Source organism: Bombina bombina, chromosome 2, assembly GCF_027579735.1.
Source record: "Bombina bombina isolate aBomBom1 chromosome 2, aBomBom1.pri, whole genome shotgun sequence".
Classification (NCBI taxonomy): Eukaryota; Metazoa; Chordata; class Amphibia; order Anura; family Bombinatoridae; genus Bombina; species Bombina bombina.
In genome coordinates, this window is record NC_069500.1 from 240,419,954 (window position 1) to 240,446,857 (window position 26,904).

A 26,904-nucleotide genomic window follows, 5' to 3' on the forward strand; every position below is an offset into this window, starting at 1 on the left:
TATTTCTTACAGTGTAATTCCAGTGAAGTACCATTCCCCAGAATACTGAAGTGTAAAGTATACATACATGACATTATATCGGTATGGCAGGATTTTCTCATCAATTCCATTGTCAGAAAATAAAAGCTGCTACATACCTCTATGCAGATTCATCTGCCCGCTGTCCCCTGATCTGAAGTTTACCTCTCCTCAGATGGCCGAGAAACAGCAATATGATCTTAACTACTCCGGCTAAAATCATAGTAAAACTCTGGTAGATTCTTCTTCAAACTCTGCCAAAGAGGTAATAACACACTCCGGTGCTATTTTAAAATAACAAACTTTTGATTGAAGATATAAAACTAAGTATAATCACCATAGTCCTCTCACACATCCTATCTAGTCGTTGGGTGCAAGAGAATGACTGGGAGTGACGTAGAGGGGAGGAGCTATATGCAGCTCTGCTGGGTGAATCCTCTTGCACTTCCTGTTGGGGAGGAGTAATATCCCAGAAGTAATGATGACCCGTGGACTGATCACACTTAACAGAAGAAAGGCCCTTTTAAGGGCTATTGGTAGTTTATTATAGATTAGGTTTTTTTATTTTGGGGTGTTTTTTTTTTTTTAAATGGGGTATTAGAATAGGAATAATTTTTATTATTTTGGATAATTTCGTTTGTTATTTTTTGTAATGGGTTTTTTTTTGTGGTGGTTTTTTTTTTTTTTAATTTTCTTAGATTAGGCATTTTTTATTTTTAATGGGTCAAAAAAGAGCTGAATGCCCATACAAATGCCCTTTTCGGGGCAATGGGTAGATTAGGTTTATTTTAATTTTGTGGGTTTTGGGGGTGGGGGTTTGAAATGTTAGGGGTGTTTGTTTTTATTTTTTTGCAAAAGAGCTGTTAAAGGGACACTAAACCCAAATGTTTTCTTTAATGATTCAGATAGCGCATGCAATTTTAAGCAACTTTCTAATTTACTCCTATTATCAATTTTTCTTCTTTCTCTTGCTATCTTTATTTAAAAAGCAGGAATGTAAAGCTTAAAGGGCCAGTTTACACAGCAAAAACCAGTCTATGTCCATAAAGGAAATACAGTGACTAAAGAAAATATACATATATAGTTACACTTGCTAACTATATGTTTAGCAAATTTAAGCTTTTTATTCCTGCTTCTGTGAGTATTATCCACGGTGCTGGCACTCCCCCATGAAAGGGCTGAGCTGTGCTTTAGTCTAGCACTCCCACTCTCCAATCATAGGCTATATGTAAATTCCTATGTATAATGAGCATTAGAAATTTGCCTGCAGTGCACAACAAATCCTCTCTAATCCCTGCTAAATAGTAAAAATAAATCTTTTTTTAAAATACCTATGTGTAATAAAAGTCAGAGCTTTGACTGCAGACATCGGCTCTGTAAGATTGATGAGACTGGGACAGGCTGTAGAACGGCAAGACAAACAGAGAGATCACTTCAGCTAAACTTCTCGCAGCGTGTAGTGAGCATATCAGGAGGAATACGTACTTGTAACAAAACAGATTCTCACTGCAGAAATACATATGCTGGTCGCTGTCTGCACAAATACAGAGGTAAGAATTTCAGGTCAAATGATGTCTGTGTTGTTACAAGTATGTAGTCCTCCTGATATGCTCACTACACGCTGTGAGAAGTTTAGCTGAAGTGATCTCTCTGCTTGTCTTGCCGTTCTACAGCCTGTCCCAGTCTCATCAAACTTACAGAGCCGATGTCTGCAGTCAAAGCTCTGACTTTTATTACACATAGGAATTTTTAGCAGGCAATGCAGGGCAGCTACGGCATCTGAGCAAGTAAACAGCTATACAATGTATTGAAACGTTTGCTCAGGTCATCAGGCAGCTTTTTGAAAAAGCTTTAGGAGAGGACAGCACATGCGCAATTCACTGAGGGGAGTAACAGCAGACTGGCCGTGCGGCCAGAACATTTTCTAAGGGGTTTAGGCAAAGTGCATTGTATACAGACATTTCAAAAAAAATATTTCTAAATACAGAGCATGATTAAAACAAAATGTTCAGCACCGCTATACTCAACTATTCCTGCTATTGTGTTTAAAAATTGAACACTTTTTGGGTAAACTGTCCCTTTAAGAGTCGGCCCATTTTTGGTTGAGAACCTGGGTTGTGCTTGCTTATTGGTTTGCTAAATGTAGCCACCAATAAGAAAGCGCTATCCAGGGTGCTGAACCTAAAATGAGCTGGTTCCTAAGATTTAAATTCCTGCTTTTTAAATAAAGAAAGCAAGAGAACGAAGAAAAAATTATAGTAGGAGTGAATTAGAAAGTTGTTTAACCCCTTAATGACCACAGCACTTTTCCATTTTCTGTCCGTTTGGGACCAAGGCTATTTTTACATTTTTGCGGTGTTTGTGTTTAGCTGTAATTTTCCTCTTACTCATTTACTGTACCCACACATATTATATACCGTTTTTCTCGTCATTAAATGGACTTTCTAAAGATACCATTATTTTCATCATATCTTATAATTTACTATAAAAAAAATTATAAAATATGAGGAAAAATTGAAAAAAACACACTTTTTCTAACTTTGACCCCCAAAATCTGTTACATATCTACAACCACCAAAAAACACCCATGCTAAATAGTTTCTAAATTTTGTCCTGAGTTTAGAAATACCCAATGTTTACATGTTCTTTGCTTTTTTTGCAAGTTATAGGGCCAATACAAGTAGCACTTTGCTATTTCCAAACCACTTTTTTCCAAAATTAGCGCTAGTTACATTAGAACACTGATATCTTTCAGGAATCCCTGAATATCCCTTGACATGTATATATTTTTTTTAGTAGACATCCCAAAGTATTGATCTAGGCCAATTTTGGTATATTTCATGCCACCATTTCACCGCCAAATGCGATCAAATACAAAAAATCGTTCACTTTTTCACAAATTTTTTCACAAACTTTCGGTTTCTCACTGAAATTATTTACAAACAACTTGTGCAATTATGGCATAAATGGTTGTAAATTCTTCTCTGGGATCCCCTTTGTTCTGAAATAGCAGACATATATGGCTTTGGCATTGCTTTTTGGTAATTAGAAGGCCGCTAAATGCCACTGCGCACCACAAGTGTATTATGCCCAGCAGTTAAGGGGTTAATTAGGGAGCTTTTAGGGAGCTTGTAGGGTTAATTTTAGCTTTAGTGTAGTGTAGTAGACAACCCCAAGTATTGATCTAGGCACATTTTGGTATATTTCATGCCACCATTTCACCGCCAAATGCGATCAAATTGAAAAAAAAAGTTAAATTTTTAAAAATTTTCGGTTTCTCACTGAAATAATTTACAAACAGCTTGTGCAATTATGGCACAAATGGTTGTAAATACTTGTCTGGGATCCCCTTTGTTCAGAAATAGCAGACATATATGACTTTGGCGTTGCTTTCTGGTAATTAGAAGGCCGCTAAATCCTGCTGCGCCTCACACGTGTATTATGGCTAGCAGTGAAGGGGTTAATTAGGGAGTTTGTAGGGAGCTTGCAGGGTTAATTTTAGCTTTAGTGTAGAGATCAGCCTCCCACCTGACACATCCCACCCCCTGATCCCTCCCAAACAGCTCCCTTCCCTCCCCCACCCCATAATTGTCCCCGCCATCTTAAGTACTGGCAGAAAGTCTGCCAGTACTAAAATAAAAGGGTTTTTTTTTTCCCAAAAAAAAAAAAAAAAATTTTTTTAGCATATTTACATATGCTACGGTGTAGGATCCCCCCTTAGCCCCCAACCTCCCTGATCCCCCTCCAAAACCGCTCTCTAACCCTCCCCTCTGCCTCATTGGGGGCCATCTTGGGTACTGGCAGCTGACTGCCAGTACCCAGTTTGCAAAAAAAAAAGTGCTTTATTTTTGTTTGTTTGGTTTTTTTCTGTAGTGTAGCTTCCCCCCCACACAGACAAACCCCCACCACCTTGCTGATCGTTTTTTTTTTAAACTTTTTAGCCATTTTTTAACGTTTGATTAACATTTTTTATTAATGCCTTTTCTGTAGCGTAGCGGTTCCCACCCGCTCCCTCCCCGTGCACGCGCGCGCGTCCGTGCGCGCCCCCGGCCATCCCCGCCCACGATCCCGCCCCCCCTGAACATCACCAGGGCCATCGATGGCCGCCACCCGCCAACGCATTGAGCCACCGATCTCCGGTGCAGAGAGGGCCACAGAGTGGCTCTCTCTGCACCGGATGGCTTAAAAAGGTTATTGCAGGATGCCTCCATATCGAGGCATCACTGCAATAACCGGAAAGCAGCTGGAAGCGAGCGGGATCGCTTCCAGCTGCTTTCCACACCGAGGACGTGCAGGGTACGTTCTCAGGCGTTAACTGCCTTTTTTTTGAGGACGTACCCTGCACGTCCTCGGTCGTTAAGGGGTTAAAATTGCATGCTCTATCTGAATCATTAATTAAAAAAATTGGGTTTAGTATCCCTTTAACTTTAGGGCAATGCCCTACAAAAGGCCCTTTTAAGGGCCCTTGGTAGTTTATTATAGATTTGTTTTTTTTTTATTTTGGGGTGGTTTTTTTGTTGTTTTTTTTTTAAATGGGGTATTAGAATAGGAATCATTTTTATTGTTTTGGATAATTTAGTTTGTTATTTTTTGTAATGGTAGTTTTAATTTTTTTTAGTAATCTTAGGTTTTTTTTATTTTTAGTAATGTTAGGTTTTATAAGCTTAGGTTTTATTTTTATTTCACAGGTAAGTTTGTACTTATTTTTAAATAGGTAGTTAATAATTGTAACTTTAATATAGGTCTATTTTAATTATGTTAAAGTTAGGGGGTGTTAGGTTTAGGGGTTAATATAGATTAATTTAGGATGTTGCAATGTGGGGGCGGTGGTTTAGGGGTTAATATGTTTAGTTAGTGTTGGCCTTGTGGGTGTATGGCGGTTTAGGGGTTAATAGGTTTAGTTAGTGTTGGGGAACTGCAGTTTAGGGGTTAATAGGTTTAGTTAGTGTTGGTGATGTTTGGGAACTGCGTTTAGGGGTTAATAGGCTTAGTGTTGGCGAAGTGGGGGGGGGCGGCGGCTTAGGGGTTAATAGGTTTAATTAGTTAGTGTTTTAGTTAGTGTTGGCGATGTGGGTGTACAGCGGTTTAGGGGTTATTAGGTTTAGTTAGTGTTGGGGAACTGCAGTTTAGGGGTTAATAGGTTTAGTTAGTGTTGGTGATGTTTGGGAACTGCGGTTTAGGGGTTAATAGGCTTAGTGTTGGCAAAGTGGGGTGCGGCGGCTTAGGGGTTAATAGGTTTAGTTAGTGTTGGCGATGTGGGGGGTGGCGGTTTAGGGCTTAATAGCTTTATTTAGTGTCGGCGACAGCGGTTTTAGATAATTTTGTTTCTGATATCTGCAGCATATTAGTTATGTTAAATCGTTTTTTCGGATCCTTTTGGTTTTTTTTTGGATCTATTCTTTATTCATATGCATTATTCTATTCTACACTATAGAATAATGAATATGAATAAAGAATGGATCCGAAATAAAGAAAGGATCAGAAAAAACGATTTAACATAACTAATTTGCCGAAATAAAATGATTTATTTAGCTAATGAAAATGAAACTAAATTTTTAGCGTTGCACATGTTATAAATGAATGATCATATAACAGGATACTCTAGCAATATATACAACAAAAGTTATTATTCCCCCTCCCCCCCAAGATTTACTACAATAGTTCTTACCCTTGTTAAATGTTTTCCCTTAATTTGGGTCTTTCAGCAAACTTGTAGATATCTTTCTTACAATTTCTAGAGATAAATCTGCTTATGAAGTAACCCCCAAAATAACTGTATATTGTCTAGGCGCATCCTCCTCTTGTATTTGATTCATTTTATATGTTTTATTAATCAGTGTCATTATAAAACTCTACTCTACCTCTAGTATTCAATGCTATGGAATCTGGCAGCACTTTATAAATAAACAATAATATTGTCTATAATAATTAAGCTTTGCATCTGCAATGGAAAAAAGAAAACTAAGAGCTCACTGAAAACAAAGTATTTATGTGACTTGCTTGCTGCTCCCCGCACAATGGTCACCTAACCCCATGAAAATTTGTACACGATTACTCAAGGAACAGGGAAAACACAAACAAAATGACTGTGCTTATACCCTTAGATATAAAAATGTTAAAACTTGATAACGCTCACAGATTAAACATATTCCACAGATATTAACAAATCAATACCACACAGCACAATGTGATTATCAATTCAAAGCATTATTGCAGGACATCATTTCAAGGGCTGGAGACAAATCCCAAGGCGATACTGAAATCTGCAGTAAAATACGGGCTTCTGCGTAGAAATAAAAATGTTTAAGCAACAGATTTTGAGCCCATTAAATTCTATAGCAGCAACTAATAAAGTTAAACTTTAATTTTCAAAACTATAGGGCTGTGGGCTGCCATGAAACCTTATGTGAAATAAATATGTATTTTCTAACATAAGCGAACTTCTACTACAACTGAGCACATTTAAACTAGAGACTGTTTATGAGACTCTATGACTTTCACACAGTACAGGTGTATTGATTCTAATGTTCTCACGTAACTTTTTAATTTATGGCTGACAGTTTCTGAAAAGGAAAGGGAGGTCTCTACCAACTCCTAGCAGTAAAGAAGCAAATACTTTTTACTCTCACCGTGACCCTTTGGTGCTGAACTGTAGAATCCCTTGGAGCAAAATAGCGAGAGGACATGGTGTTATTTTCGAGACTTCACTTGTGGCCTCTTGGAGAAGTGCCGGCCAGCGACTGTCTGTATCTTTTGCCTGGACCAAACAAGGTTTTAAGCAACAAATTCACATTGTATAAATGATTCATTTCCTATAGCACATGCAAAAATGATATGAGGCAATGAAACTACTATCTGATTTTGATTAAAATCAACTACATTGTTGAATTAATTAATTAAAGGGACAGCCTACCCGAAAATTGTTATTTGTTTAAAAAGATAGACAATCCCTTTATTTCCCATTCTCAGGTTTTGCATAACCAACACTGTTATATTAATACACTTTTTACCTCTGTGATTACCTTGTATCTAAGCCTCTGCAGACTTCCCCCTTATTTCAGATCTATTTATAAACTTGCATTTAGCCAGTTAGTGCTGCTAATAAAATGCACTGAGATAAGAGGCGGCCCTGCAGAGGCTTAGAAACAGTCAGAAATGTAGCGGTTTAACGGTTATAAAGTATATTAATATAACAATGTTGGTTGTGCAAAGCTGGGGAATGGGTCTTAAAGGCGTTATCTAACTTTAAAAAAAAAAATCAAGTAGACTGTCCCTTCACACAAAAAATTATGGGCTAGATTACAAGTGGAGCGCTATATTGACGGGCAAATTTTCCCGTTTGCGGACGTGCGATAATTAATCAGTCATTACAAGTGGCTGGTTATTGCTAGAGCGAGCTTGCGGTAGCAATTAGCGCTTATAAAATTAACCAGAGATCAGATCTCTGGTTAATTTTATAAAATGTGCCCCAAATGCCACCAAAATACATTGTAGTGTATTTTATTAAAAAAATAAAGATAGCAGCATCTTTATTTTTTAACAAAATAACATAATTTATGTAAGAACTTACCTGATAAATTCATTTCTTTCATATTAGCAAGAGTCCATGAGCTAGTGACGTATGGGATATACATTCCTACCAGGAGGGGCAAAGTTTCCCAAACCTCAAAAATGCCTATAAATACACCCCTCACCACACCCACAAATCAGTTTAACGAATAGCCAAGAAGTGGGGTGATAAAAAAAGTGCGAAAGCATATAAAATAAGGAATTGGAATAGTTGTGCTTTATACAAAAAAATCATAACCACCAAAAAGGGTGGGCCTCATGGACTCTTGCTAATATGAAAGAAATGAATTTATCAGGTAAGTTCTTACATAAATTATGTTTTCTTTCATGTAATTAGCAAGAGTCCATGAGCTAGTGACGTATGGGATAATGACTACCCAAGATGTGGATCTTTCCACGCAAGAGTCACTAGAGAGGGAGGGATAAAATAAAGACAGCCAATTCCTGCTGAAAATAATCCACACCCAAAATAAAGTTTAATGAAAACATAAGCAGAAGATTCAAACTGAAACCGCTGCCTGAAGTACTTTTCTACCAAAAACTGCTTCAGAAGAAGAAAACACATCAAAATGGTAGAATTTAGTAAAAGTATGCAAAGAGGACCAAGTTGCTGCTTTGCAAATCTGATCAACCGAAGCCTCATTCCTAAACGCCCAGGAAGTAGAAACTGACCTAGTAGAATGAGCTGTAATCCTTTGAGGCAGAGTTTTACCTGACTCGACATAAGCATGGTGAATTAAGGATTTCAACCAAGATGCCAAAGAAATGGCAGAAGCTTTCTGACCTTTTCTAGAACCGGAAAAGATGACAAATAGACTAGAAGTCTTTCGGAAAGACTTAGTAGCCTCAACATAATATTTCAAAGCTCTAACAACATCCAAAGAATGCAACGATTTCTCCTTAGAATTCTTAGGATTAGGACATAATGAAGGAACCACAATTTCTCTACTAATGTTGTTGGAATTCACAACCTTAGGTAAAAATTCAAAAGAAGTTCGCAACACCGCCTTATCCTGATGAAAAATCAGAAAAGGAGACTCACAAGAAAGAGCAGATAATTCAGAGACTCTTCTGGCAGAAGAGATGGCCAAAAGGAACAAAACTTTCCAAGAAAGTAATTTAATGTCCAATGAATGCATGGGTTCAAAAGGAGGAGCTTGAAGAGCCCTCAGAACCAAATTCAAACTCCAAGGAGGAGAAATAGACTTAATGACAGGTTTTATACGAACCAAAGCTTGTACAAAACAATGAATATCAGGAAGATTAGCAATCTTTCTGTGAAAAAGAACAGAAAGAGCAGAGATTTGTCCTTTCAAGGAACTTGCGGACAAACCTTTATCTAAACCATCCTGAAGAAACTGTAAAATTCTCGGAATTCTAAAAGAATGCCAGGAAAAATGATGAGAAAGACACCAAGAAATATAAGTCTTCCAGACTCTATAATATATCTCTCTAGAAACAGATTTACGAGCCTGTAACATAGTATTAATCACAGAGTCAGAGAAACCTCTTTGACCAAGAATCAAGCGTTCAATCTCCATACCTTTAAATTTAAGGATTTGAGATCCTGATGGAAGAAAGGACCTTGCGACAGAAGGTCTGGTCTTAACGGAAGAGTCCACGGCTGGCAAGAGGCCATCCGGACAAGATCCGCATACCAAAACCTGTGAGGCCATGCTGGAGCTACCAGCAGAACAAACGAGCATTCCTTCAGAATCTTGGAGATTACTCTTGGAAGAAGAACTAGAGGCGGAAAGATATAGGCAGGATGATACTTCCAAGGAAGTGATAATGCATCCACTGCCTCCGCCTGAGGATCCCGGGATCTGGACAGATACCTGGGAAGTTTCTTGTTTAGATGAGAAGCCATCAGATCTATTTCTGGGAGTTCCCACATTTGAACAATCTGAAGAAATACCTCTGGGTGAAGAGACCATTCGCCCGGATGCAACGTTTGGCGACTGAGATAATCCGCTTCCCAATTGTCTATACCTGGGATATGAACCGCAGAGATTAGACAGGAGCTGGATTCCGCCCAAACCAGAATTCGAGATACTTCTTTCATAGCCAGAGGACTGTGAGTCCCTCCTTGATGATTGATGTATGCCACAGTTGTGACATTGTCTGTCTGAAAACAAATGAACGACTCTCTCTTCAGAAGAGGCCAAGACTGAAGAGCTTTGAAAATTGCACGGAGTTCCAAAATATTGATTGGTAATCTCACCTCCTGAGATTCCCAAACCCCTTGTGCCGTCAGAGACCCCCACACAGCTCCCCAACCTGTAAGACTTGCATCTGTTGAGATTATAGTCCAGGTCGGAAGAACAAAAGAAGCCCCCTGAATTAAACGATGGTGATCTGTCCACCACGTCAGAGAATGTCGGACAATCGGTTTTAAAGATATTAATTGAGATATCTTTGTGTAATCCCTGCACCATTGGTTCAGCATACAGAGCTGAAGAGGTCGCATGTGAAAACGAGCAAAGGGGATCGCGTCCGATGCAGCAGTCATAAGACCTAGAATTTCCATGCATAAGGCTACCGAAGGGAATGATTGTGACTGAAGGTTTCGACAAGCTGAAATCAATTTTAGACGTCTCTTGTCTGTCAAAGATAGAGTCATGGACACTGAATCTATCTGGAAACCTAAAAAGGTTACCCTTGTCTGAGGAATCAATGAACTTTTTAGTGAATTGATCCTCCAACCATGATCTTGAAGAAACGACACAAGTCGATTCATATGAGATTCTGCTAAATGTGAAGACTGAGCAAGTACCAAGATATCGTCCAAATAAGGAAATACCACAATACCCTGTTCTCTGATTACAGACAGAAGGGCACCGAGAACCTTTGTAAAAATTCTTGGAGCTGTAGCTAGGCCAAACGGCAGAGCCACAAACTGGTAATGCTTGTCCAGGAAAGAGAATCTCAGGAACTGATAGTGAGCTGGATGAATCGGAATATGCAGATATGCATCCTGTAAATCTATTGTAGACATATAATGCCCTTGCTGAACAAAAGGCAAGATAGTCCTTACAGTTACCATTTTGAATGTTGGTATCCTTACATAACGATTCAATATTTTTAGATCCAGAACTGGTCTGAAGGAATTCTCCTTCTTGAGTACAATGAAGAGATTCGAATAAAACCCCAGCCCCTGTTCCAAAACTAGAACTGGCATAATTACTCCAGCCAACTCTAGATCTGAAACACATTTCAGAAATGCTTGAGCTTTCACTGGGTTTACTGGGACACGGGAAAGAAAAAATCTCTTTGCAGGAGGTCTTATCTTGAAACCAATTCTGTACCCTTCTGAAACAATGTTCTGAATCCAAAGATTGTGAACAGAATTGATCCAAATTTCTTTGAAAAAACGTAATCTGCCCCCTACCAGCTGAGCTGGAATGAGGGCCGCACCTTCATGTGGACTTAGAAGCTGGCTTTGCTTTTCTAGAAGGCTTGGATTTATTCCAGACTGGAGATGGTTTCCAAACTGACACTGCTCCTGAGGATGAAGGATCAGGCTTTTGCTCTTTGTTGAAACGAAAGGAATGAAAACGATTATTAGCCCTGTTTTTACCTTTAGATTTTCTATCCTGTAGTAAAAAATTCCTTTCCCGCCAGTAACAGTTGAGATAATAGAATCCAACTGAGAACCAAATAATTTATTACCCTGGAAAGAAAGGGAAAGTAGAGTCGATTTAGAAGACATATCAGCATTCCAAGTTTTAAGCCATAAAGCTCTTCTAGCTAAAATAGCTAGAGACATAAACCTGACATCAACTCTGATAATATCAAAAATGGCATCACAGATAAAATTATAAGCATGTTGAAGAAGAATAATAATATTATGAGAATCATGATCTGTTACTTGTTGCGCTAAAGTTTCCAACCAAAAAGTTGAAGCTGCAGCAACATCAGCCAATGATATAGCAGGTCTAAGAAGATTACCTGAACACAGATAAGCTTTTCTTAGAAAGGATTCAATTTTCCTATCTAAAGGATCCTTAAAGGAAGTACCATCTGCCGTAGGAATAGTAGTACGTTTAGCAAGGGTAGAAATAGCCCCATCAACTTTAGGGATTTTGTCCCAAAACTCTAATCTGTCGGACGGTACTGGATATAATTTCTTAAAACGTTTAGAAGGAGTAAATGAATTACCCAAATTATTCCATTCTCTGGAAATTACTTCAGAAATAGCACCAGGAACAGGAAAACTTCTGGAATAACCACAGGAGATCTAAAGACCTTGTCTAAACGTTTAGATTTAGTATCAAGAGGACCAGAATCCTCAATTTCTAATGCAATTAGGACTTCTTTAAGTAAAGAACGGATAAATTCCATTTTAAATAAATATGACGATTTATCAGCATCAACCTCTGAGACAGAATCCTCTGTATCAGAAGAATCATTAGAATCAGAATGATGATGTTCATTTAAAAATTCATCTGTATAAAGAGAAGTTTTAAAATACTTTTTATGTTTACCAGAAGGAGGAATAACAGACATAGCCTTCTTAATGGATTCAAAAACAAAATCTCTTATGTTATCAGGAACACTCTGAACATTAGATGTTGATGGAACTGCAACAGGTAATGGTACTTTACTAAAGGAAATATTTTCTGCATTAACAAGTTTGTCATGACATTTAATACAAACAACAGCTGGAGAAACAACTACCAAAAGTTTACAGCAGATACACTTAGCTTTGGTAGTTCCAGCACCAGGCAGCGATTTTCCAGTAGTATCTTCTGACTCAGTTGCAACGTGGGACATCTTGCAATATGTAATAGAAAAAACAACATATAAAGCAAAATTGATCAAATTCCTTAAATGACAGTTTCAGGAATGGGAAAAAATGCCAGTGAACAAGCTTCTAGCAACCAGAAGCAACAAATGATGAGACTTAAATAAAGTGGAGACAAAATTGACGCCCACATTATTTGGCGCCTAAATGCTATTAGCGCCAAAAATGACGCCACATCCGGAACGCCAACATTTTTGGCGCGAAAAACGTCAAAAATGACGCAACTTCCGGCGACACGTATGACACCGGAAATAGAAAAAAAAATGTGCGCCAAGAAAGTCCGCGCCAAGAATGACGTAATAAAATGAAGCATTTTCAGCCCCCGCGAGCCTAACAGCCCACAGGGAAAAAGTCAATTTTTAGGTAAGATAAAAATGATATATTCAAATGCATTATCCCAAATATGAAACTGACTGTCTGAAATAAGGAAATGTTGAACATCCTGAGTCAAGGCAAATAAATGTTTGAATACATATATTTAGAACTTTATAAAAAAGTGCCCAACCATAGCTTTAGAGTGTCACAGAAAATAAGACTTACTTACCCCAGGACACTCATCTACATGTTGTAGAAAGCCAAACCAGTACTGAAACGAAAATCAGCAGAGGTAATGGTATAAATATAAGAGTATATCGTCGATCTGAAAAGGGAGGTAAGAGATGAATCTCTACGACCGATAACAGAGAACCCATGAAATAGACCCCGTAGAAGGAGATCATTGAATTCAAACAGGCAATACTCTCCTCACATCCCTCTGACATTCACTGCACGCTGAGAGGAAAACCGGGCTCCAACCTGCTGCGGAGCGCATATCAACGTAGAATCTAGCACAAACTTACTTCACCACCTCCATAGGAGGCAAAGTTTGTAAAACTGATTTGTTGGTGTGGTGAGGGGTGTATTTATAGGCATTTTTGAGGTTTGGGAAACTTTGCCCCTCCTGGTAGGAATGTATATCCCATACGTCACTAGCTCATGGACTCTTGCTAATTACATGAAAGAAAACTGCACTAGGCAGTATTTTGGGGCTAAAGTTGGTGGGAGTGGGGTGAAAAGTGCCTTTACATTGCAGGCTATGGGAACTGTGTGTTCTCAGTAAATATATATTTATATGCTTATATACATATATATTTATGTGTTAATATGTGTATATGCACATATTAACACATAAATATATATGTATATAAGCATATACATAAATATTTAATATTGCTGCCATTGCTGCGCTACGTACCCCATTCGCTGCGCTTAGGTTCTGATGCCGTTGTTCTAAAATTTTCCTCAACCCATAAGAATGCTGGACCACGTCACTTCCGGAGACACCACTCAGCTGTCTGACTGCAAATCCCCTCAGAGCGCATGCGCTTCATCGAGTCACTGCATCAAAACATATATACTATGCACTGTAATTCCTCCATCTTCACTATCTTTTTGGCCTCCGTCTGCGGGGTTAAAGGGGGGCATAGCCCTTGTAACCTCATACCCAAAGGTTTACTTTGGGCTGATGCCAGAGCATCTTGAACCCCCCAGGCAGAGCCAAACATTTGTTTGAAGATGGGAGAATTACAGTGCATCGTATATATGTGTGGTTATAAAGCAGTTCTGTTGTAGAGATTAGGTTCTGTGGTGGAGCGTATGCGCAGTGATTCCATTTTTATTCAGACTTGTTTTCAGCACCATAAGAATGCTAGACTGGGGTGATTGGAATGTGGTGATGCGCTGGATAATGTGGTGATGCGATGGAGCGCATGCATAGTGAAGGAATTTGTGGTCAAACAGCTGATTCTACTTCACCGGAAGTGATGTGGTCCAGCATTCTTATGAGGTTGAGGAAAATTATAGACCACCGTCTCTGACAACATCAGAACAAGGATCCCATTGGAGCCTATGAAAGCGCTTTCGTGCGCGCAATGCTTTCCAGCAAGTTCGCATTTCTGACAACTTGAAATACCAGCCCACATTAGCACACACTGGTATTACACAGTGGAGCACAAATATTGCTTTCATAAAAGCGATATTTAGCGGTCCACTTGTAATCTGTCCCTTTATCATCAAATTAACCAATATAATACTATCTTTCTCTGTATTTTCTAAATAAATGAATATACATAGGGTATTAAACAACAAGTGCATTTGCATATTTAGTTATATACAATTCTATCTAAAATAACATTCAGGAATTAACTGACAAAGAAGATCCTGAATTGACAAAGTTGAAGTAGATGTTTGATAATCAAAATTAAAGTTCAAGGCAATTTATAGTAATAGGGTTTGTATAAAGCAGCAACGTACCATGCAAGCGTTAAGTGCAAGAAGAGCCAGACGCAGCAAGCTCGAGAGTTTCCCGTTCCAGTTTCCTTGCTGTGATGCCAACTGCAGACTCTTTCTGTAGCACATCTCTGCATCTATCATCATTCCCCGGGACTGGAACACTTCAGCTAACCACTATAATCAGAGGACCAGACGCAGTGACAACACATTACAACTCATATGATAAATTATATTTATAGGATTATAGAAGCTGAAGAATTGGGCATTTGTTTGCACTATATTAGGTTTGGCCTTCCTGAGCTTTTTAACTGCCCACCACCTCACTAAATCGTATATTCAAGCATTAATATTCCAAGTGGTTTGCAGAACTTGGCATTGCCACCCCAAGCTAACTCTTCCCCACTTGCTCACCAGCAAGTCTAATCCACACAGCAAAGAGATGTACAGGGAGACCGTCCATAGGCATCCGTCTAGACATAATCTGCTATTCATGGGCAGGTTTTAGTTTTATTTGGTCTAAGAAAACAGTAAACACAATCTAAATTTCCAATAGTATACAGTAGGGAATAATAATATATGTGCCATGATCTGCTGTGTGTAATATGTGACATAGGAATATCAGAGCAAGAGATTATGACATAAAGATGGACAGTAAAAGATTAATTAATAACCAGCAAGAAGATACACATACAATAAACTTGAGGCTTATATGTGAATTAAGCATCTTGAATAGCCAGACAGACTTGCCTTTTTTTGTTACTGTATTTCTCTCTAGAGTTTAACTGCAGATTGAATATAGATCTTAAGGGTATTATGTAGAACAATCTGATAAGGAAACAAATACGTTATTGTTACACAATCTGTGCAGTAACTTATTTTTGGTTTGCTGTTCTTTACTACCCTCCTGTGGCAAATAGTGGTATTACACATATTAACTATAATGACCCATAATACAAATATTTTTTTTTTCTGTGGTGTAGTGGTCCCCACACCTCCCCCCTCTGTTGATCGTTAGTTAGGGCCCCCCATTCCACCTTTTTTTCTGTAGTGTAACTCCGCATACCTCCCTCTCCATTTTTTATGCAGTATAGGGCCCACCCCCCTACCTCTCCCCTCTGCCACTGGGCCTACCCATCCATCTCCTGCTTTACCTCCCACAGGCACAAGAAGATAATCATTACAGGTGGTGACACACACAGTGTCCCCATCTGTAACTATCTGGCATCTGCCTTCATATGAAACAAGAGCACCAATTGTAATCCGTTTCCATATGCAGACAGAAGCCTACAGCTTAGGAAGACCAGCTCTCGGCTGTCAGTCACTTGACAGCCGAGACTGCTAGAGCTTCCTTCAGCTACAACGCATATATACATTATACGATTAGCTTCATACCGCATATACGTTAAGGGGTTAATGGGACATGAAACCCCAAAAATTTCCAGTTTACTTCTATTATCTAATTGGCTTCATTCTCTTGATATCCTTTGTCAAAGAACCAGCCATGCACTACTGGGAGCTAGCTGAATGCATTGGGAGAGCCAAAAACATGAGTCATATATGTGCAGCCACCAATCAGCAGCTCCTGAGCATACATAGGTATCATTTTTAACAAAGGACACAAAGAGAACAAAAAGTTAGAGCATGTGGTTTTAAGCAACTTTCCAATTTACTTCTATTATCTATCTAAATCATGAAAGAAAAATTTGGGTTTCGTGTCCCTTTAATGATGTAATGATTAGCAGCTCCATGTGCACAATCCTTTCCAAACTCTAGAGGTGGACAACTGTTGTGGGCAGAGATTCTCATCAACTCATTGAGCTAAATATATTAGGATTCTTCTCTTCAGTGTGAAAAAAGTATCCCAATAAATCCCTTGAGCACACAGCCCATCCAGTGATAAGTTCTGATGCTCTCTGGAATGTGCCACCAACGTATTTATTAAGGACTGTTTCTCCTGCACTGTAGGACCAATAACCCAGCTAAAAGTGAAGCTATAAGTGGTGCATAGTGTTGTCAGCTGTCCTCCACAAAAGTACTGGACAATCTGTATGGGACTCTGCCAGCCAAAGAGGTCAATTATTTATTTGCATGTTACTGGCAGCTAAGGTGCAAAATTACTGCACAGTTTTGAAAATTATACATCATGGATTCAAGCGTGGGGCTAAGGTAGAACTTTTGTTGCTGGGGGTTGGCACTGTGACACCGTAGGTGGCTGTATATATTAAGATTATGATAACAATGAGTCTTTATGTAGAAAACCATGATTTAAATAGAGTCTTACTGACTAGTGATTTCAATTTATTTGATTTTAAACAAATCCATCCTGGGTCAAAGCAAAGTTTTCTAAAAGTTATGTCAATATTTCTCATGTAAAAATATATCAAAAACGATTCCAAAGATTGAAAGTAAACTTTCATTTTACTGTGTCTATAATGCAAATATTAACGACTGCACTCACATGCCATCCTGTGTGTGACGTGGAATAAGACATTATAGTTTTCTTCAGTTCCTCTAGAATAGGTTCAGACAGCTGCGCTTTGGACTGCAATAGCTGCTTGTACTGAACTTGTCTCAGCAGTAAAATTAAAGAAGGCTGATCTGGGCAGCTCTGTATACTCTGTATGGAGATAAAGAAAGAAATAATCAGTTAAAAACATAATTTATGCTTACCTGATAAATTCCTTTCTTCTGTTGTGTGATCAGTCCACGGGTCATCATTACTTCTGGGATATAACTCCTCCCCAACAGGAAATGCAAGAGGATTCACCCAGCAGAGCTGTATATAGCTCCTCCCCTCTACGTCAGTCCCAGTCATTCGACCAAGAATCAACGAGAAAGGAGTAACCAAGGGTGAAGTGGTGACTGGAGTATAATTTAAAAAATATTTACCTGCCTTAAAACAGGGCGGGCCGTGGACTGATCACACAACAGAAGAAAGGAATTTATCAGGTAAGCATAAATTATGTTTTCTTCTGTTATGTGTGATCAGTCCACGGGTCATCATTACTTCTGGGATACCAATACCAAAGCAAAAGTACACGGATGACGGGAGGGATAGGCAGGCTCATTATACAGAAGGAACCACTGCCTGAAGAACCTTTCTCCCAAAAATAGCCTCCGAAGAAGCAAAAGTGTCAAATTTGTAAAATTTGGAAAAAGTATGAAGCGAAGACCAAGTTGCAGCCTTGCAAATCTGTTCAACAGAGGCCTCATTCTTAAAGGCCCAAGTGGAAGCCACAGCTCTAGTGGAGTGGGCTGTAATTCTTTCAGGAGGCTGCTGTCCAGCAGTCTCATAGGCTAAACGTATTATGCTACGAAGCCAAAAAGAGAGAGAGGTAGCAGAAGCTTTTAGACCTCTCCTCTGTCCAGAATAAACGACAAACAGGGAAGAAGTTTGGCGAAAATCTTTAGTTGCCTGCAAGTAGAACTTGAGGGCACGAACTACATCCAGATTGTGTAGAAGACGTTCCTTCTTTGAAGAAGGATTTGGACACAAGGATGGAACAACAATCTCTTGATTGACATTCCTGTTAGTGACTACCTTAGGTAAGAACCCAGGTTTAGTACGCAGAACTACCTTGTCTGAGTGAAAAATCAGATAAGGAGAATCACAATGTAAGGCTGATAACTCAGAGACTCTTCGAGCCGAGGAAATAGCCATTAAAAACAGAACTTTCCAAGATAACAATTTTATATCAATGGAATGAAGGGGTTCAAACGGAACACCTTGTAAAACGTTAAGAACTAAGTTTAAACTCCATGGCGGAGCAACAGCTTTAAACACAGGCTTGATCCTAGCTAAAGCCTGACAAAAAGCCTGGACGTCTGGATTTTCTGACAGACGCCTGTGTAACAAGATGGACAGAGCTGAAATCTGTCCCTTTAATGAACTAGCTGATAAACCCTTTTCTAAACCTTCTTGAAGAAAAGACAATATCCTAGCGATCCTAACCTTACTCCAGGAGTAACCTTTGGATTCGCACCAGTATAGGTATTTACGCCATATTTTATGGTAAATCCTTCTGGTAACAGGCTTCCTAGCCTGTATCAGGGTATCAATAACCGACTCAGAAAAACCACGTTTTGATAAAATCAAGCGTTCAATTTCCAAGCAGTCAGCTTCAGAGAATTTAGATTTTGATGTCTGAATGGACCCTGTATCAGAAGGTCCTGTCTTAGAGGTAGAGACCAAGGCGGACAGGATGACATGTCCACTAGATCTGCATACCAAGTCCTGCGTGGCCATGCAGGCGCTATTAGAATCACTGATGCTCTCTCCTGTTTGATTTTGGCAATCAATCGAGGAAGCAGCGGGAGGGGTGGAAACACATAAGCCATCCCGAAGTTCCAAGGTGCTGTCAAAGCATCTATCAGAACCGCTCCCGGATCCCTGGATCTGGACCCGTAGTGAGGAAGTTTGGCGTTCTGGCGAGACGCCATGAGATCTATCTCTGGTTTGCCCCAACGTCGAAGTATTTGGGCAAAGACCTCCGGATGAAGTTCCCACTCCCCCGGATGAAAAGTCTGTCGACTCAAGAAATCCGCCTCCCAGTTCTCCACTCCCGGGATGTGGATTGCTGACAAGTGGCAAGAGTGAGACTCTGCCCAGCGAATTATCTTTGATACTTCCATCATTGCTAGGGAGCTTCTTGTCCCTCCCTGATGGTTGATGTAAGCTACAGTCGTGATGTTGTCCGACTGAAACCTGATGAACCCCCGAGTTGTTAATTGGGGCCAAGCCAGAAGGGCATTGAGAACTGCTCTCAATTCCAGAATGTTTATTGGAAGGAGACTCTCCTCCTGATTCCATAGTCCCTGAGCCTTCAGAGAATTCCAGACAGCGCCCCAACCTAGTAGGCTGGCGTCTGTTGTTACAATTGTCCAGTCTGGCCTGCTGAATGGCATCCCCCTGGACAGGTGTGGCCGATAAAGCCACCATAGAAGAGAATTTCTGGTCTCTTGATTCAGATTCAGAGTAGGGGACAAATCTGAGTAATCCCCATTCCACTGACTTAGCATGCACAATTGCAGCGGTCTGAGGTGTAGGCGTGCAAAAGGTACTATGTCCATTGCCGCTACCATTAAGCCGATCACCTCCATGCATTGAGCTACTGACGGGTGTTGAATGGAATGAAGGACACGGCATGCATTTTGAAGCTTTGTTAACCTGTCTTCTGTCAGGTAAATCTTCATTTCTACAGAATCTATAAGAGTCCCCAAGAATGGAACTCTTGTGAGAGGAAAAAGAGAACTCTTCTTTTCGTTCACTTTCCATCCATGCGACCTTAGAAATGCCAGAACTAACTCTGTATGAGACTTGGCAGTCTGAAAGCTTGAAGCTTGTATTAGAATGTCGTCTAGGTACGGAGCTACCGAAATCCCTCGCGGTCTTAGTACCGCCAGAAGGGCACCCAGAACCTTTGTGAAGATTCTTGGAGCCGTAGCCAATCCGAATGGAAGAGCTACAAACTGGTAGTGCCTGTCTAAGAAGGCAAACCTTAGATACCGGTGATGATCTTTGTGGATCGGTATGTGAAGGTAAGCATCTTTTAAATCCACTGTGGTCATGTACTGACCCTTTTGGATCATGGGTAAGATTGTCCGAATAGTTTCCATTTTGAAGGATGGAACTCTTAGGAATTTGTTTAGAATCTTTAAATCTAAGATTGGCCTGAAAGTTCCCTCTTTTTTGGGAACCACAAACAGGTTTGAGTAGAACCCTTGTCCTTGTTCCGACCGCGGAACCGGATGGATCACTCCCATTAATAACAGATCTTGTACACAGCGTAGAAACGCCTCTCTCTTTATCTGGTTTGTTGACAACCTTGACAGATGAAATCTCCCTCTTGGGGGAGATAATTTGAAGTCTAGAAGGTATCCCTGAGATATGATCTCTAGTGCCCAGGGATCCTGAACATCTCTTGCCCAGGCCTGGGCGAAGAGAGAAAGTCTGCCCCCCACTAGATCCGGTCCCGGATCGGGGGCTCTCGATTCATGCTGTCTTTGGGGCAGCAGCAGGTTTCCTGGCCTGCTTGCTCTTGTTCCAGGACTGGTTAGGCTTCCAGCCTTGCCTGTAACGAGCAACAGCTCCCTCCTGTTTTGGTGCAGTGGAGGTTGATGCTGCTCCTGTTTTGAAATTCCGAAAGGGACGAAAATTAGACTGTCTAGCCTTAGCTTTGGCTTTGTCTTGAGGTAGGGCGTGGCCCTTACCCCCTGTAATGTCAGCGATAATTTCTTTCAAACCGGGCCCAAATAAAGACTGCCCCTTGAAAGGTATATTAAGTAATTTGGACTTAGAAGTAACATCGGCTGACCAGGATTTTAGCCACAGCGCCCTACGTGCCTGTATGGCGAATCCTGAGTTCTTAGCCGTAAGTTTGGTTAAATGTACTACGGCCTCCGAAATGAAAGAATTAGCTAGTTTAAGGACTCTAAGCCTGTCCGTAATGTCGTCTAGCGTAGATGAACTAAGGTTCTCTTCCAGAGACTCAATCCAAAATGCTGCCGCAGCCGTAATCGGCGCGATACATGCAAGGGGTTGCAATATAAAACCTTGTTGAACAAACATTTTCTTAAGGTAACCCTCTAATTTTTTATCCATTGGATCTGAAAAAGCACAGCTATCCTCCACCGGGATAGTGGTACGCTTAGCTAAAGTAGAAACTGCTCCCTCCACCTTAGGGACCGTTTGCCATAAGTCCCGAGTGGTGGCGTCTATTGGAAACATCTTTCTAAATATTGGAGGGGGTGAGAACGGCACACCGGGTCTATCCCACTCCTTAGTAACAATTTCAGTTAGTCTCTTAGGTATAGGAAAAACGTCAGTACTCGCCGGTACCGCAAAGTATTTATCCAACCTACACAGTTTCTCTGGTATTGCAACGGTGTTACAATCATTAAGAGCTGCTAAGACCTCCCCTAGTAATACACGGAGGTTTTCCAATTTAAATTTAAAATTTGAAATATCTGAATCCAATCTGTTTGGATCAGAACCGTCACCCACAGAATGAAGCTCTCCGTCCTCATGCTCTGCGAGCTGTGACGCAGTATCAGACATGGCCCTAGTATTGTCAGCGCACTCTGTTCTCACCCCAGAGTGATCACGCTTGCCTCTTAGTTCTGGTAATTTAGACAAAACTTCAGTCATAACAGTAGCCATATCTTGTAATGTTATCTGTAATGGCCGCCCAGATGTACTAGGCGCCATAATATCACGCACCTCCCGGGCGGGAGATGCAGGTACTGCCGCGTGAGGCGAGTTAGTCGGCATAACTCTCCCCTCGCTGTTTGGTGAAATTTGTTCACATTGTACAGATTGACTTTTATTTAAAGTAGCATCAATACAGTTAGTACATAAATTTCTATTGGGCTCCACCTTGGCATTGGAACAAATGACACAGATATCTTCCTCTGAGTCAGACATGTTTAACACACTAGCAAAAAAACTTACAACTTGGTTATAATCTTTTTTAGCAAAAACGTACTGTGCCTCAAAGAGGTACTAAACGATTAAATGACAGTTGAAATAATGAACTGAAAAACAGTTATAGCATCAAACTTTAAAACAACACAACTTTTAGCAAAGGCTTGTTCCCATTAGTAAAATAACACTAATTAAATTTGACATAAAAAATGCAAAGCAACGTTTTTATTCACAGTCACTATAAGAATTCTCACAGCTCTGCTGAGAGAATTTACCTCCCTTCAAAGAAGTTTGAAGACCCCTGAGATCTGTCAGAGATGAACCGGATCATGCAGGAAATATAAAAGTAACTGACTGGAATTTTTTGATGCGTAGCAAAGAGCGCCAAAAACGGCCCCTCCCTCTCCCACACAGCAGTGAAGAGAAACGAAACTGTCACAAATAAAAGTAAAAAAGGCTGCCAAGTGGAAAATAATGCCCAAATATTTATTCACACAGTACCTCAGCAATGTAAACGATTCTACATTCCAGCAAAAACGTTTACATGATAAATAGTTATTAAAAGGATTAGTGACCTTTAACAGAGTAGTTCCGGTGAAATACCATCCCCAGAATACTGAAGTGTATACATACATGTCATTTTAACGGTATGGCAGGATTTTCTCATCAATTCCATTCAGAAAATAAAAACTGCTACATACCTCAATGCAGATTCATCTGCCCGCTGTCCCCTGATCTGAAGCCTTTACCTCCCTCAGATGGCCGAGAACAGCAATATGATCTTAACAACTCCGGATAAAATCATAGTAAAAAACTCTGGCAGATTCTTCCTCAAACTCTGCCAGAGAAGTAATAACACGCTCCGGTGCTATTGTAAAATAACAAACTTTTGATTGAAGTCATAAAAACTAAGTATAATCACCATAGTCCTCTCACACATCCTATCTAGTCGTTGGGTGCAAGAGAATGACTGGGACTGACGTAGAGGGGAGGAGCTATATACAGCTCTGCTGGGTGAATCCTCTTGCATTTCCTGTTGGGGAGGAGTTATATCCCAGAAGTAATGATGACCCGTGGACTGATCACACATAACAGAAGAAACATGATTTGTACTTGTCAATAAATCACTCTGTTCACAGTCAAAGAGTAGATATGGCATTGAGGTATTTGTAGGGTGCACTGCCCCGGCTCGGGTGTGAGCGGCAATAGCAAGCTTTATTAGCTTCATTACTAGAACAAAATAAATGAGACACGGGCGGCTGGCTTCTTTGACTAATATAAATTTGGAAAATAGAATCATTAATAATGCAAAGAGCAAACTTAATTTAAAGTACATATTATATAGATTAACTCATACTCTTTCAGTAACACTGTCTTTACTGTCACTTTAATAGACACCAATATTTTGACAGGAGATATTGTGGGTGAGAATCCCAAAAGAATACAATATTCATATAAATACAGTATGTTTAATGCTGGATCGATACGTATAGAGTTTAATAATGAATAGTGTAATCATTATTCAGTGATACGCCATGTAATTTCCTTCCATTCACATTAACTTCCCACAACTTCCGTCAACTGCTGAAGAGATTTCTAATCTCATCTTTATTACAACAGATGTGATTCAAGTCTACCATTCATGTTTGTCAAATTTGTCTACTGCAATTAATATGTACAGAGTCTAGTGTTAAGTGCTGGAACAAATGAAAACTAAAGAAGATCTATCAGATCTAATAAGAAACAATTTTAGGGAGGGAGACAGTAACTTAAAGGGACACTGAACCCAAATTTTGTCTTTCGTGATTCAGATAGAGCATGCAATTCTAATTTACTCCTATTATCAAATTTTCTTCATTCTCTTGGTATGTTTATTTGAAAAGCAAGAATGTAAGTTTAGATGCCGGCCCATTTTTGGTGAACAACCTGGGTTGTCCTTGCTAATTGGACAGCACAAATAAACAAGTGCTGTCCATTGTCCTGAACCAAACATTTGCTGGCTCCTTAGATGCCTTCTTTTTCAAATAAAGATAGCAAAAGAACGAAGAAAAATTGATAATAGAAGTAAATTAGAAAGTTGCTTAAAATTGCATGCTCTATCTGAATCATAAAAGAAAAAAATTGGGTTCAATGTCCCTTTAACTATGATATTCAAAACCAACTTTATTGTATAAAACAATTTTGCAAGAGTAATTAAGACTACCATACCTTGCTGCAGACTGCTTCTGCTTCTGCTATCCTGCCTTGGTCATTTAAAGAAGAAATTGACTGACACAGAGACCAACTCTCCAGGGCCTGAGCAAAACTCACTGGAATATTCTTCATTCTTTCAACTGAATATTTAAAAAGACAAAGTTAAACTTTATACTTCAGAAACTAAAATTTAACAGTGCTTATTATTACTTTTGACTACATCACGTTATTTTTCTTTTACAAAGAGGAAGTGGCCATTTCCATTCTAGTTGTAAATTTAAGAAAATAACTAAAACATTTTTTATTATTCAATCATACACTGTTACCAGTAGAAACACCTCAAACGAACAAAGGGTGCCCGCCCCCTTTTAATAAGATGATTAAAGTGAACCATCTACCTTTATGGCTGTCCCTGTAGACTACCCAGGTAATCATTGCAGCTTACTGTCTCTTGACAACCCATTCTAGGGCACTAGAGCATGAGAGTTGACTACAATATACTTATGCATTGTGTATTCTCTTTTAACGTCATTCATATTGTATTGTACTTTACCATTATTGAGTTTACTATTCTTTTGGTTTTTATTTCATTATTCCATTTATTTTTCTTTATTATGATTTATCTACAAAAAGTTTGAAGTATTTTTTGCATCATAATTTTCGATACTGTTAATATATATCCTGTTTCTCCCTGATGGACGTTTAAGACTATATGGCAGCCTGTATATTAATGTAGATTCAGTCTAGAAAATCCTACAAAAATCTTTTTATTCTTTGTATTAGTTTGCAATTTTTTTTTGCACTCCTTGTTTGTTCTGTAGGTCATTTATTTCTTAAATGGACATAATACTCATATTCTAAATCATTTGAAAGTGATGCAGCATAACTGTAAAAAGCTGACAAAAAATATCACCTGAGCATATCTATGTAAAAAGGGAAGATATGTGACCTCAAAATTTCTTCAGCTCACCAGAGTGTTGTGTGAACAGTTATACTTCCGCTGCAAGTTGGAAAAAACAACAACAAAAATAAACAATAGCCAATCAGCATCAGCAGTGCTGAGGTAACGTTTTGCCTTTGCTGAGATTTCATAGTAAACTTATTATTATTATTATCAGGTATTTGTAGAGCGCCAACAGATTCCGCAGCACTGTAAACATAGTCGGTGTACAGGATAGCTTTTGTAGGGGTCAAGTGGGTAGAGAGCCCTGCCGAGAGTTTCACTGTTGTAGACAGCTCTTATGAAGCGATCTGTAAACAGCTGGGCCCATAGGCTTACAATCTAAGGGGTTCAAGGGGAAAGCAATGGAGTTAGGAAGGTTAGTGTTGGCTGTATGCATCCCTGAATAGTAGAGTTTTTAGGGAGTGCTTGAAGCTGTTAAAACTAGGGGAGAGTCTTATGGAGCAAGGCAGGGAATTCCACAAGATGGGGGCCAGTCTGGAGAAGTCCTGTAAACGTGAATGTGAGGAAGTAACAAGAGAGGAGGAGATCCTTAGCTGATCGAAGGGGACGGGAGGGAGAGTATCTAGAGACAAGTTCTGAGATGTAGGGGGGAGCAGTGCAGTTGAGAGCTTTATATATCAGGGTGAGGATTTTATGTTTAATCCTAGAGGCAAGAGGAAGCCAGTGAAGAGATTGGCAGAGAGGTGCAGCAGATGAAGAGCGATGAGTAAGGAAGATGAGCCTGGCAGAGGCATTCATAGTGGATTGTAAAGGAGCTATGCGGCAGCTACGTAGACCAGAAAGGACGGAATTGCAGTAGTCGAGGCGGGAAAGGATGAGAGAGTGGATTAAAATCTTGGTTGTATCTTGTGTAAGGAAAGGTCTAATTTTAGCAATGTTTTTAAGGTGGAAGCGGCAGGCTTTAGCCAAGGACTGAATGTGAGGAGTGAAGGAAAGATCTGAGTCAAGTGTGACCCCAAGACATCGGGCGTGCAGGGTAGGGGTAATGATGGAATTATCAACAGTTATAGAAATTTTGGGGGTGGAGACATTGGAAGAAGTGGGAAAAATAAGGAGTTCAGTTTTGGAGAGATTTAGCTTAAGGTAGTGAGAGGACATCCAAGATGAGATGTGAGAAAGACAGTTAGTGACACGGGTTAGTAAGGAAGGAGGTAGGTCTGGTGCAGAGAGGTAGATTTGGGTGTCATCGGCATACAAATGGTATTGAAACCCATGGGACTTTATTAAGGAACCTAGTGACGACGTATAGATTGAAAAGAGAAGGGGACCAAGGACAGAGCCTTGAGGTACCCCAACAGAAAGTGGTAATGGGGCAGAGGATGCTCCGGAGAAGGCTACACTAAATGTACGGTTAGTCAGATAGGAAGAGAACCACGAGAGAGCTGTGTCACAGATGCCGAAGGATTGGAGGGTTTGGAGCAGAAGAGGGTGGTCAACAGTGTCAAAGGCTGCAGACAGGTCAAGGAGGATAAGCAGAGAGAAGTGGCCTTTGGATTTTGTTGTAAGTAGGTCATTGGTAACCTTGACAATTGCTGTCTCTGTAGAATGATGAGAACGAAATCCAGATTGCAGTGGGTCAAGAAGAGAGTTTAGTGTAAGGAAATGGGATAGACGTGCATAAACTAGCTTTTCGAGGAGCTTTGAGGCAAGAGGGAGTAG

The 26,904-nt window shown here is 39.8% G+C and overlaps 1 protein-coding gene across 2 annotated transcripts in view; it reads right to left on the bottom strand.

Moving 5' to 3' along the window:
• SKIC3 (SKI3 subunit of superkiller complex) overlaps positions 1-26,904 on the bottom strand; it is a 403,595-nt gene that overhangs the window by 44,420 nt on the left and 332,271 nt on the right. For both annotated transcript variants that reach the window (XM_053701496.1, XM_053701495.1), the window contains 4 exons: positions 24,297-24,421; positions 17,124-17,282; positions 14,687-14,839; positions 6,648-6,775 (listed from right to left, as the gene is read on the bottom strand). In XM_053701496.1, the coding sequence (XP_053557471.1) occupies positions 6,648-6,775; positions 14,687-14,839; positions 17,124-17,282; positions 24,297-24,421 (565 nt within the window). The remainder of the gene's footprint in view (positions 1-6,647; positions 6,776-14,686; positions 14,840-17,123; positions 17,283-24,296; positions 24,422-26,904) is intronic.